Consider the following 14,000-nt stretch of genomic DNA (forward strand, 5'->3'; position numbering starts at 1 on the left):
AGTTTTTAGACTAGTGTTACAATAAATCACTAATTTTATTGTAAGCAACATTTATATTATTTTATCATTTCTATCTACATACCTGCTGGTAGATGCCATTGGCCAACTCTTCTTGAACGCATCACACCTTCAATAGAATCTTGATGATCTCTCATGAGATCAGAAAAGGTGGGGCTAAGAAGTTTGGGTTGACTGCTTGTCTATAAAAAAAATATAAAAATATTGTTATATTAGGTTTTGTGCATCAATATCAATAAATTCTAACTACAATGCAAGGTATCTCTAATTTGAAATGAAGAAAATGGTCTCCCCTAGCTAGCTACCATATGACTCAATATCTGATCTTTGAAAGAACCTTGACACATTACTATTGACATTGCTTTACAAGGTAGTAATCTATAGGTGACACTAGAATTATAGTTTTCTCTTTTTTTGACTCCCAACACCAATGTAATCTTGAAAAGGAGTACCAGTACCTTCCAAGAACCTAAGTACTGGCAATATACTTATTATTTTAGATTTATAAGAAATTTCTTCAAAACTTTTTTTTACATACATATAATTAAAAATAAATAAAACTACCGTCACAACTAAGGCAGCAGTTAATGTGTAATAGAACGGTGTAGCCACACATTACGTGTAATCGGCATCTCTGGACTTTCTCTGCATATACCCGTTGTTTAATTTTTGTCAATGTTCATATTCTTATTGTTGTATTGAGTGAGTGGACTCTTCCTAATATGAGATGTAGAACTGTGTTGTGTAGTTGTATGCTTTGACTAATGAGTGGCTCATACGCTTGTTTCACATGTTCATGTCTATTTATGAGTGATACTGCCAAAGTTCCCTTACACCTGTCTTCTCTTTATTATTTTGACAGATGTTTTGACAGAGTTTCTGAATAGGTTGATGAAGGGTGCAAGAGATGCCACTTATCCTTAAAGAGGTGTTCGCATATTATAAAATTGGTACAGTTAGACAGCATTAAAATAACTAAGTTTGCAATTGACTTGGTTTTTCAATCTAATATTGCTCTCCTGCTGTGCTTTGATCTTAAAAAAATTTAGAGCTTGACCGAATATATACAGCAGCAGTTACATTCCAGACTGAGCAGTTAATTCTTGAGATACCAGACACCAGCCTATAGATTTCTATACAGCAGCTAGCTGCTCACTTTTCTCCTTCACGCAGCCATCTTCTAATCTAGAACTGCTATTATCAGTCCTGCAAAATCACAATCCCCGACCCCATCATCAGCAGTTTCCAGAGCAGTTCTCCTAATCATTGCTCACTTGATGCCTTTTTATTTTTATAAGTAAATCTATATATATAATTGCCTTATTCTGTCTGTCTGTCTGTCTGTCTGTCATGCTCCAAAATTGTGTCCTTACGGTGACACAAAGCTGATTGGCCGCTGGGCTCGCCATGGCCCCGCCCCCCCACACAGATTGGCCTCTCGCCCCGGCTCTCTGCAGGCCCCGCCCCCCTCATGCAATGCACGCTCGCTCTGGCCCAACTGACACTGAGCTCCGACTCCTAGGTGAGTACACACAGACACATCACACTCACTCTCACACACACCTCACACATCACATCCACACACTCACAACATCCTGGGATATCGCTTGCTTCTACACCGGCTCTGTCAGGATCCCAGCAGCGCCAGACATAACCTTGCGATGCTGGGATCTTGACGGAGCCCGTGAACGCTGGTAACCATTATACACATCGGGTAACTAAGGTCCCTTGGTTACCCGATGTGTATCATAGTTACCAGTGTACACCGGCTCCGTCAGGATCCCAGCAGCGCCAGACATAACCTTGCGATGCTGGGATCTTGACGGAGGCCGTGAACGCTGGTAAACATTATACACATCGGGTAACTAAGGTCCCTTGGTTACCCGATGTGTATCATAGTTACCAGTGTACACCGGCTCCCGGTACACATGTGCAGGGAGCCGGCATTATACTCCTCTCCCCCCAGGACTACTCCTCCTATTATAGTCCTCCTATTATACTCCTCTCTGAGTATAATAGGAGAACTATTATAGCATGGGGGATGGAGCACGATGGGGGGTGTGCAGCATGGGGGATGTAGCACGATGGGGTGCGCAGCATGGGGGATGTAGCACGATGGGGAGTGCGCAGCATGGGGGATGTAGCACGATGGGGAGTGCGCAGCATGGGGGATGTAGCACGATGGGGGGTGCGCAGCATGGGGGATGGAGCACGATGGGGGGTGCGCAGCATGGGGGATGTAGCACGATGGGGAGTGCGCAGCATGGGGGATGTAGCACGATGGGGAGTGCGCAGCATGGGGGATGTAGCACGATGGGGAGTGCGCAGCATGGGGGATGTAGCACGATGGGGAGTGTGCAGCATGGGGGATGTAGCACGATGGGGTGTGCGCAGCAAGGGGGATGGAGCACGATGGGGAGTGTGCAGCATGGGGATGGAGCACGATGGGGAGGTGCGCAGCATGGGGGATGTAGCACGATGGGGGGTGCGCAGCATGGGGGATGTAGCACGATGGGGAGTGCGCAGCATGGGGGATGTAGCACGTTGGGGAGTGCGCAGCATGGGGGATGTAGCACGATGGGGAGTGCGCAGCATGGGGGATGTAGCACGATGGGGAGTGCGCAGCATGGGGGATGTAGCACGATGGGGAGTGTGCAGCATGGGGGATGTAGCACGATGGGGAGTGTGCAGCATGGGGGATGTAGCACGTTGGGGAGTGCGCAGCATGAGGGATGTAGCACGATGGGGAGGTGCGCAGCATGGGGGATGTAGCACGATGGGGAGAGCGCAGCATGGGGGATGTAACACGATTGGGAGTGCGCAGCATGGCGGATGGAGCACGATGGCGGGTGCGCAGCATGGGGGATGTAGCACGATGGGGAGTGCGCAGCATGGGGGATGTAGCACGATGGGGGATGTAGCACGATGGGGGATGTAGCACGATGGGGGGTGCGCAGCATGGGGGATGTAGCACGATGGGGAGTGCGCAGCATGGGGGATGTAGCACGATGGGGAGTGCGCAGCATGGGGGATGTAGCACGATGGGGAGTGCGCAGCATGGGGGATGTAGCACGATGGGGAGTGCGCAGCATGGCGCATGTAGCACGATGGGGAGTGCGCAGCATGGCAAATGGAGCACGATGGCGGGTGCGCAGCATGGGGGATGTAGCACGATGGGGAGTGCGCAGCATGGGGGATGTAGCACGATGGGGGATGTAGCACGATGAGGGATGTAGCACGATGGGGGGTGCACAGCATGGGGGATGTAGCACGATGGGGAGTGCGCAGCATGGGGGATGTAGCACGATGGGGAGTGCGCAGCATGGGGGATGTAGCACGATGGGGGGGGTGCAGCATGGGGGATGTAGCACGATGGGGGTTGCGCAGCATGTGGGATGGAGCATGATGGGGAGTGCGCAGCATGGAGGATGGAGCACGATGGGGAGTGCGCAGCATGGAGGATGGAGCACGATGGGGAGTGCGCAGCATGGGGGATGGAGCACGATGGGGAGTGCGCAGCTTGGGGGATGGAGCACGATGGGGGGTGTGCAGCATGGGGGATGGAGCACGATGGGGAATGCGCAGCATTGGGGATGGGGCATGATGGGGGGTGTGCAGCATGGGGGATGGAGCACGATGGGAGGTGCACACCTCCCCCCAACACACACACACACACACACACACACAGGGAACCACAAACACCGCCATACACAGACACCCACACACACAGACAACGCTGCACACACACAACACCCAACACACAAACACCGCGGCATACATAAATATACGCACATACCGCACAACACACACATTGCACAAAACATACCTCCCCCAAAACACACCACACACACACAAACCGCGCAACACACACACACAACGCGACAGACACACAGCGCTCCACAAACAACGCAACACACATACAACACCGCTCTCACCCCCCGCCACACCCAGACAACACCCAGAACATGTACAGCGCCTACACAAACACTTGATAACTACACACAACAACATCTATATATATATATATATATCTATATCTATAACAAAAATCATACATGAACTACACAATACGTAAATTCTAGAATACCCGATGCGTAGAATCGGGCCACCTTCTAGTATAGTTATAACAGTGTAGACTTCAGAACATTCATTAATAACTGATAGTTTATGTGTCACATTAGCAGGACCAAGCTTAGTAGAAGGATGAAGCTAAAGGATGAGAACTGTCACTCAAAGAGAAGTACACCCCCCAGCAACAAGGAAGTGAAAGACTGGAGTAGTGTGCTGCTGAAAAAACAATTTGAGAATAAGCCTTTAGTAAGACCTTTTACAAAGTTTCACAATAACAAGTACTAGTAATTTACAAAAAAACTAATGTTAATAACAAGTCAATTAAAAATACTGCAATCAAAAAGTCAATGTCAGGACACCTCCATACACATTAAATGAGCATATGGTCCTGTTGAAAAATGGAGCTTTGACCAATATTAAAAGGAAGCTATTAGTAACACTATGCACATGCAAGCCCATGCAGTTTGGGATAATGCAGTATAAAACATTTGAAAAGACTACTGTACCACCTGTGGTGCTGTTGACCTGATACTCAGCTTTTATTGATTTGCAAATTAGGCTCACAAGTGCTCTGGTGGGCCTATGGCTCCTCTTCACTGCTTCCCATCAGTAACGCCCTCATGTCTTAATTGATGGTGAAGACAAAGGCTCTGCTGCAAAAAGACACCTGCGCTCTCCACTGTTCGTCAAAAAATGGGCAGTAGAGTTGGTGAGAAAAACCAAAGAAGAGCCATAGTCTGCAAGTGCACTGATACACTCACCAGTGCATTAGAGAACACCATTTGCTTATCAATAAAAGGATTGCAGCTGGTGGCTTGGTAGTGTGCAACTTTCTGAATGTTTTACATGACCCCATCCCACATTACCTCCACCTTCTCTGGGGTTGTGTTACTGACAGGTTCTCTGTAAGGTCATTTTAAGATAAAAGAACAAGAGGTTTGAGAAAAAGCTCAGACATCAAATGACAAGCACAGCTAAGCCACGCTTCTTCTAATAAACACAGACAAAGCTTATATGGATTCTTTTGCCATATTTCTATAAGATTGTTTATCTAAGAGACTTGCAGACATCCTTGGAAACTGGAAAGTAGATTAGGCTACCTTTCTACTTTATGCACATTTATTTCTAAGATTACATTTCAGCAGTCTTTTAATACCACTTATCAAATGCCTTTTTAATGTAGTACCTCTGGCTGTGCATTATCTTGGTTATTAAGGCTCATGTCATCGCTTGGCTGTGTTGTCTCAATACTAGGAGGATTCCCAAACCGCTCCCGCTCTTGCTGCTGGCTCTCTCGTAGACTGTGGATAATGCTGCAGGACTGCTGTTGTTTCTAAAAGAAAAGTCACAAAAATAATGCTTTTGTTAGGTATAAATAACCAAATTATTCTCTAACTACATTGACACTCAAGGAGCCAGTAATATTAAGACAATCCACTGGGCAATGTTGTCGTGGGGTGGCTCAATTTACTTATTTTGGACATCAAGCAATATAGAGTACAGTGCTCATGTATTGTTATGAGGGAACTGTGGCTAATTACTCTTATGTGGCTACTTCAATCCTCTGCAAGTTTACGGACAATTTTCCATGGGCACCGTTGCTTTATACTGTTATGGGGGCATTTTGGCTTTTATGAGTATGGCAGAATTATTGGGTAATGAGGCTGACAATAATATATGGAGACTAGAACTAGATAAGATATGGAAGTACTAGGGTTGACACTGTGATATGGTGGCTCCTAGGTAAAAAAAAAAACAATGGAAACAACAAACAATTCAAGGATTTAGCATCACTCACTGCCCGTATACGTTTGAGACACTTCTTCAGCCACATGCGTATAGTTTGTTTAGCCACTTCTTCTTCTATTGTGTATTCCAGCTGTTCGCGAGCTAGCAATTCCTCCAGCTGAAGGCTCTTTCTGATGTCGACAGATCTATATGACAGCATGCTATAGGAACATGTCAAGTGAAAATTTATTTATTAGGAACATTTTCATGTGACATTTTATGTATTGTTTTCAAAATGTGCAATCACACAAACACATGTGCATTCACACATGTACACAAACACACAGGTACACAACACACAGGTACACATACAGTGGATTCATGGTAAGTATAAATTAATAGTGGAAATGGGGAACGATAATTTCATCAAGTTAAAAAGAGCCAAAAAAGATAACTCTTAGCGGTTATCACATACTATAAAATGGTGCACTTCCTTGTTAAATGATTAATTCTGCATGTTTGTGTAGAATCCTGTTTGGTTTATTATATTCTAAACTTGTCACACAGTGTATTCAAGTATAAGAGAATAACTCTCTAAAGCGATTTACGTTTTTATATTTACGAGTTACGTTTGTTTTTGGCATGTATTTGGTTTAGATCTCATAAGAATTAGTGGTACCCTCTTCTTTCTTATATTGGATTCACGTTTTCATATATCTGCTCAAAGTCATTTCTGGATTTTTTTTATTCATTTTAGAGGAGGGTCTATGAAATCCTGTGATTTTTCCCGGTCTTTTCTGGCATACATGTTCACATACTTACAGAAGAAAATAGACCAACTAGTCCTGTCATCCCAGGTCAAGAAATCTAATGCACTGACAGGATGCAGCCAAACCTCTCAATATGATGGAGGCATCACAAGTGCAAGGTAAAGCAATCACTCACACGCTACCACTAGTGGAGGGGGTGATGATATATGATAAAATTGCACACTACTGGCGTGCATAGGGCGCTGTTCACACATGTATGTGCATGGTGTCCGGCTAGCAACCTATTAGTGACACCCATACTATTCGATCAGGCGGGTTCCCCGGACACTACTCAAGTGCAGCACACAGGGAAAGGAGCTCCATTATGCACAGCCTGTATTAAGAGGCCTGGCTGCATTCTGTATAATAATCTGCAAAAAAATTATATCAAATATTTATAATATAATATTTATTCACTTATATAGCGCTGTTAATTCCATAGCGCTTTACATACAATGGTAACACTGTCCCCATTGGGGCTCCCTATCAGTATGTTTTTTGGAGTGTGGGAGGAAACCGAAGTACCTGGAGAAAACCCACGCAAACACGGGGAGAACATACAAACTCCTTGCAGATGGTGTCCTTGGTGGGATTTGAACCCAGGACCCCAGTGCTGCAAGCCTGCAGTGCTAACCACTGAGCCACAGTGCTGCCCCTAATATATGAGGTATTAGTAAATTGGCCAATATACATAAGCTTACAATCCACGTCACGGATCCTCATGTTTGCAAGTCCCTACACTGATAAATGCCAAAAAAGCAACAAAAAGAGGAGATATAACTCCCCATAAATTTAATATACTTACAGCAGAAAAGAGGGCAACTAGTCAAGTCAGCCCGGGCCAAGAAATCTAATGCACTGACAGGATTTTTGTTGCTTTTTTTGGCATTTATTGGTGTAGGGACTTGCAAACATGAGGATCCGTGACGTGGATTGCAAGCTTATGTATATTGGCCAATTTACTAACTGATACCTCATATATATTTGATATATTTTTTTTTTGCACATATTATACAGGATGCAGCCAAGCCTCTTAATACAGGCCATACATAATAGAGCCCCTGTCCCTTTGTGCTGCATTTGAGTAGTGTCCGGTCAACCCGCCTGATAGAATAGTTGGGCGTCACTAATAGGTTGCTAGCCAGACACCATGCACATACATGTGTGAACAGCGCCCTATGCACGCCCCTAGTGTGCAATTTTATCATCTAGCATCATCCCCTCCACTAGTGGTAGCGTGAGTGATTGCTTTACCTTGCACCTGTGATACCGCCATCATGTTGAGGGGTTTGGCTGCATCCTGTCAGTGCATTAGAATTCTTGGTCTGGGCTGACTGGACTAGTTGCCCTCTTTTCTGCTGTAAGTATATTACATTTATGGAGGAGTTATAGCTCTTCTTTTTGTTGCTTTTTCTGGCATACGTGTTTACATGCTGAATTGTCTATTTGCCTGCAGTTATGATAAATGAGGTCCCTGCTTAGTTGCAAAATTAACATCCTTAATACATAATCTACAGAAAATACTTTTCACATGCTTTGGCAAAATTATATAAAAGTTGTACTTTCACTGAAAATGTACTGTAAAATGTATTTCATTGTTTAAGAAATTAAAGGGGCTTTCCACTATACTGATACTGACGACCTGTCCTTAGAATAGGTTATATACAGTATATTAGATCAGTGAGGGTCCAACACCTGGCATTCTTACCGATCATCTACTACTAGTTCCAGCAGTGGAACAACATTGCATCAATTTTTAGTGGCCACTCAGGGAGTTCTGTAAATCAGCTTCATTCAAATGAACGGAAATTGATTTGCTTTACTGGGAGCATCCACTAAACAGTTTGACAGAGCAATGGTGTTCCCCGCTATACATTCTTTACATACAGCCTCTGCTGGAGCTAATAGCAGCTGATCGGTGAGGGTAACAAATGTTGGACCCCACCAATCTAATATGAATTATCTATTCTTAGGATAAGTCACCATCATCAGTGTAATGGAAAGCCCCTTTAATGTCAAATAATACATTCACAAAAGAATATATAACAAAAGATTTTGCACCTGAGGACATCATGAAAAGTAACATCACCACCACTATGCAAGCGCTCCATTTCATAGCACATGTGCTTAAATAAAAGCTTGTCTTTGTCCAAGTCCACTTCTAATCGGCCACGGAGCAACCTCAGGAGGAACTTCACTCGGAATGTTGGAATAACACCCTGGAGATAAGATACAAATGACTATCACAACAAGCACTATCTGAAGGTGTTACTGTTTCTATTTCTCAGAAGTTCACACACTCAGTGACTTCTTATGTGATAAACTGTGTACAACAGAAGAGTGGATGAGTTTGTATCCTCATGTCAATGGTTTACTCTTCAAACATAGAGAGACAAGATGCCTATGACTATATAACAATGGATGATTAGTAGGTGCCACTAGCTCTCTGATATTGATTGCCTTCGGATTTCCTCTACAAATATTTTGTCTATTGAGCAAAAGAATGTGTCAGCCATCTTTTGTTTCCACAAGACATTTTTGACCATAGAATAAAACCTTACACAATTTTATTGGTACGTGATGTGACAGTGTGATGCATTTAGTTTGGTGCATGGTTTTTACTGGTGCTTTAACTTTCTAAATCTGTGCGCCCAAAAACTACATCACAAAACCATGACATTTTGCAGTACAACCACATACGATTGTATGATGTTATTTTGAGTACACAGTGAAAAATATCACTGCTCCTTTAAAAGGACTGTGTTAGCACAGAATTACTGTTCAAGCCAAGTACCTGCACTTGGTGCATCATTTTGTTGGCAATCATTTATATACACCTTCCCACCTGCTTGATTTCCATCTATCTCCGCCCTTCTCTATGACGCCAGAGCTGTCAATCAAAGAAGAAAGGGAGTGGATATAGAGGGAAAACAATCAGGTGGGAAGCTGCACTTAAATGATTGGCAGTGCCATGATGCACAGAGTGCCAGTACTTGGTTGGAACAGTCATTCTGTGCTGACAGAGTCCCTTTAATTTCTCTACAGATGATCAAGCTATTCTACTAGATCAACTGATGACTCTATTGTTGGAGCCAAGACAGTATTTAACTTGTCTAAATCATGTAAGTCAAATAATTCCTAGGCCCCGCTCACACGGCAGTGATTCTGGTATGTATGACGTCCATTTTCATATGTATCCGAGACACGGTCATACGCAGACCCATTAACATCAATGGGTCTATACACACATCAGTGTTTTCTTACAGACATCTGTCTGTGTGCCTCACATGCGGGTTCCTGTATTCTGCATGGAGACAAGTCCTTTTTATTCCGGCAGCACTGATGTCACACTGACCACACACTGATGTAATCCATGTGACATCAGTGTGACACATACTGCTGAAAATACGTGTCTTTGAAATAAAATTATTTTCTATACTCACCTGTCTCTAGTGCTGCGGTCTTCGGCACAGCTGTCACTTGCTTCTGGGCCCGCTCATTAAGCTCATTGCATATTCATTGGGTTCCGGAAGCAACAGCGCCATAGACATCAGTACTGGGGACAGCATTGCCGGGGACAGGTGAGTAAAAAATTCCTGCTCTTCGTGTGCTACCACGGATAGCACATGGTGAACACTAATGTGCAAAAATTATGGCACACGGATGGGCCATATACACCTTCAACACATGCAAACACGAAGCCTTAGATAGCAATGAACAATCAGTTGTTGGAAACAAAAAGAGAAGCTGTACAGTGTATCCAAGTTGTGTAATATTCTAGAAAACAGTTTAAAAATATTACCTCTCTTTTGTCATCAACCATATTCCATATAATTTGATAATGACGGAGGTCATTAGGGCTTAGTAACTGATCCTCTTCGGTAGAGTAGAAGAGAGAAAAATTCTCCACAATTATGGCTGAAATCATGCAAAAATACTGTACATTAGGATTTATTCAAGATCTTCATTAGATGTAATGAAACAGTAAAGGCTATAATATGTGGATGAAATGAAGGATATGGTTCCCAATGTAATGCTATTGTCAGATCTCTTCTCTTTACAAAAAGGAGTAAGCTAAGATCATCAGTTATAAGGAATCTTAAAATAATGGATGATCTGAAAAATATCTGATCCAAAACTCAGCACAGAAGCTTATGGTGGAAATAACATATTAATTACTATTTTCCGCTTTTTTATTTTTATCTATTGAAAACTTTATTTTAATAACCAATAATACTTACCAACTAAAAGGTTTAGCATGATATAGGCAATGATGACATAAAATGAGCAGAAGTACATGAGAGCTCCAGCATAGTTTCCACAATCAGTTTCCCAGTATCTACTAATGTCAGGTGTGCAAAAAGGAGGTTGTACCTGGAAACACAAAATCAAAAGTAAAGTCTACCAGTCACAATATGATCTTCAGCATATAGTGGCACACACATGTATGGCATCAGAAAGGAAATTCCTGCAATATTCCTTGCACGTCTGTAATGGTGATCGCATGGATATAGCAGCTGCGCATACGTTATTACTAGCGGGATGATGGCTGCAACAGATAACGACACGTGCGCTATGGTCGGGTCCAGACAGCTTTATTAATAAAACTTGGACCAGTCATGATTCTGTTCTACACAGACCGTTGTGCCATGTGCACCATCACACTAGCTACAGTATAATGGCTGCATGTGCTTGTTGTGTTGTTGTGTGTGGTCTGTAGTGCACACAGATAGAAGAACACATATGTACAATATGCTCATCTATCTATCTATCTATATACAGTTCTGGCATAAATTAAGAGATCACTTCCAAATTTTCAGTTTTTCTGATTTTTCACTTTATAGGTATATTTTTCAGTAAAATGTAAATTATTCTTTTATTCTATAAACTACTGACAACATGTCTCCGAATTTCCAAGCAATAAATTTTGTATTTATTTTCGGAAAATGAGAAATGGTCAAAATAACAAAACAATGCATTACTTTCAGACCTCAAATAATGCAAAGAAAACAAGTTCATAATCATTTAGAAACAACAATACTAATAATGTTTTAACTCAGGAAGAGTTCAGAAATCAATATTTTGTGGAATAACCATGATTTTTCATCACAGCTTTCATGCATTTTAGCATGCTTTCCACCAGTCTTTCACACTGCTTTTGGGTGACTTTATGCCACTCCTGGTGCAAAAATGTAAGCAGTTCGTCTTAGCATGCTTTCCACCAGTCTTTCACACTGCTTTTGGGTAACCTTATGCCACTCCTGGTGCAAAAATTTAAGCAGTTCGTCTTTGTTTGATGGCTTGTGACTATCCATCTTCCTCTTGTTTACATTCCAGAGGTTTTCAATGGGGTTCAGGTTTTTCCAGGATAACCTTGTATGTGGCTTGATTCATACGTTTCTTTACCTAATTTTCAGCTTTCCCCAACACCTGGTCGTCTAATGGTTAGACGGAGACCTGGAGAGGCGTACAAGCCACAGTGTTTTGCACCCACTGTGAAATTTGGTGGAGGATCGGTGATGATCTGGGGATGCTTCGGCAAGGCTGGAATTGGGCAGGTTAATCTTTGCAAAGGACATATGAATAAAGCCGCATACAAGGTTATCCTGGAAAAACAGTTGCTTCCTTCTGCTCAGGCAATGTTCCCCAACTCTGAGGATTGCTTTTTACAGAAGGACAATGTGCCATGCCACACAGCTAGGTCAATCAATGTGTGGATGAAGGACCACCACATCAGAACCTTGTCATGGCTAGCCAAATCTCCAGACCTGAACCCCATTGAAAACCTCTGGAATGTAATCAAGAGGAAGATGGATGAAGATGGATTCATCAAACAAAGAAGAACTGCTTACTTTTTTGCACCAGGAGTGGCAAAAGGTCACCCAAAAGCAGTGTGAAAGACTGATGCCAAGATGCATGAAAGATGTGATTAAAAATCATGGTTAATCCAAAAAATATTGATTTCTGAACTCTTTCTGAGTTAAAACATTAGTATTGTTGTTTCTAAATGATTATGAACTTGTTTTCTTTGCATTATTTGAGGTCTGAAAGCAATGCATTTTTTTGTTATTTTGACCATTTCTCATTTTTAGAAAATAAATACAAAATTAATTGCTTGGAAATTTGGAGACATGTTGTCAGTAGTTTATAGAATAAAAGAGCAATCTACATTTTACTCAAAAATATACCTATAAAGAGATAAATCAGAAAAACTGAAAATTTGGTAGTGGTCTCTTGATTTTTGCGCCAGAGCTGTATATATATATATATATATATATATATATATACATATACATGTATATATATATATATATATGTATACAGTCATATGAAAAAGTTTGGGCACCCCTATTAATGTTAATCTTTTTTCTTTATAACAATTTCAGCTATTTCAGTTTCATATATCTAATAACTGATGGACTCAGTAATATTTCTGGATTGAAATGAGGTTTATTGTACTAACAGAAAATGTGCAATCCGCATTTAAACAAAATTTGACCGGTGCACAAGTATGAGCACCCTTATCAATTTCTTGATTTGAACACTCCTAACTACTTTTTACTGACTTACTAAAGCACTAAATTGGTTTTGTAACCTCATTGAGCTTTGAACTTCATAGGCAGGTGTATCCAATCATGAGAAAAGGTATTTAAGGTGGCCACTTGCAAGTAGTTTTCCTATTTGAATCTCCTATGAAGAGTGGCATCATGGGCTCCTCAAAACAACTCTCAAATGATCTGAAAACAAACATTATTCAACATAGTTGTTCAGGGGAAGGATACAAAAAATTGTCTCAGAGATTTAAACTGTCAGTTTCCACTGTGAGGAACATAGTAAGGAAATGGAACAACACAGGTACAGTTCTTGTTAAGCCCAGAAGTGGCAGGTCAAGAAAAATATCAGAAAGGCAGAGAAGAAGAATGGTGAGAACAGTCAAGGACAATCCACAGACCACCTCCAAAGACCTGCAGCTTCATCTTGCTGCAGATAGTGTCAATGTGCATCGGTCAACAATACAGCGCACGTTGCACAAGGAGAAGCTGTATGGGAGAGTGATGCAAAAGAAGCTGTTTCTGCAAGCACGCCACAAACAGAGTCGCCTGAGGTATGCAAAAGCACATTTGGACAAGCCAGTTACATTTTGGAAGAAGGTCATGTGGACTGATGAAACAAAGATTCAGTTGTTTGGTCATACAAAAAGGCGTTATGGATGGAGGCAAAAAAACACGGCATTCCAAGAAAAGCACTTGCTACCCACAGTGAAATTTGGTGGAGGTTCCATCATGCTTTGGGGCTGTGTGGCCAATGCTGGCACCGGGAATCTTGTTAAAGTTGAGGGTCGCATGAATTCAACTCAGTATCAGCAGATTCTTG

General features: G+C 42.2%; 1 protein-coding gene across 4 annotated transcripts in view; it reads right to left on the reverse strand.

Annotated features, from left to right (window-relative positions):
• Positions 1-14,000, reverse strand: part of NALCN (sodium leak channel, non-selective) — a 1,011,261-nt gene that overhangs the window by 12,227 nt on the left and 985,034 nt on the right. For all 4 annotated transcript variants that reach the window (XM_075336708.1, XM_075336707.1, XM_075336706.1 and 1 more), the window contains 6 exons: positions 10,868-11,000; positions 10,429-10,544; positions 8,688-8,845; positions 5,888-6,038; positions 5,276-5,422; positions 83-200 (listed from right to left, as the gene is read on the reverse strand). In XM_075336708.1, coding sequence (XP_075192823.1) covers positions 83-200; positions 5,276-5,422; positions 5,888-6,038; positions 8,688-8,845; positions 10,429-10,544; positions 10,868-11,000 — 823 coding nt within the window. The remainder of the gene's footprint in view (positions 1-82; positions 201-5,275; positions 5,423-5,887; positions 6,039-8,687; positions 8,846-10,428; positions 10,545-10,867; positions 11,001-14,000) is intronic.

This window comes from Anomaloglossus baeobatrachus, chromosome 2 (genome assembly GCF_048569485.1).
Source record: "Anomaloglossus baeobatrachus isolate aAnoBae1 chromosome 2, aAnoBae1.hap1, whole genome shotgun sequence".
Taxonomy (NCBI): domain Eukaryota; kingdom Metazoa; phylum Chordata; class Amphibia; order Anura; family Aromobatidae; genus Anomaloglossus; species Anomaloglossus baeobatrachus.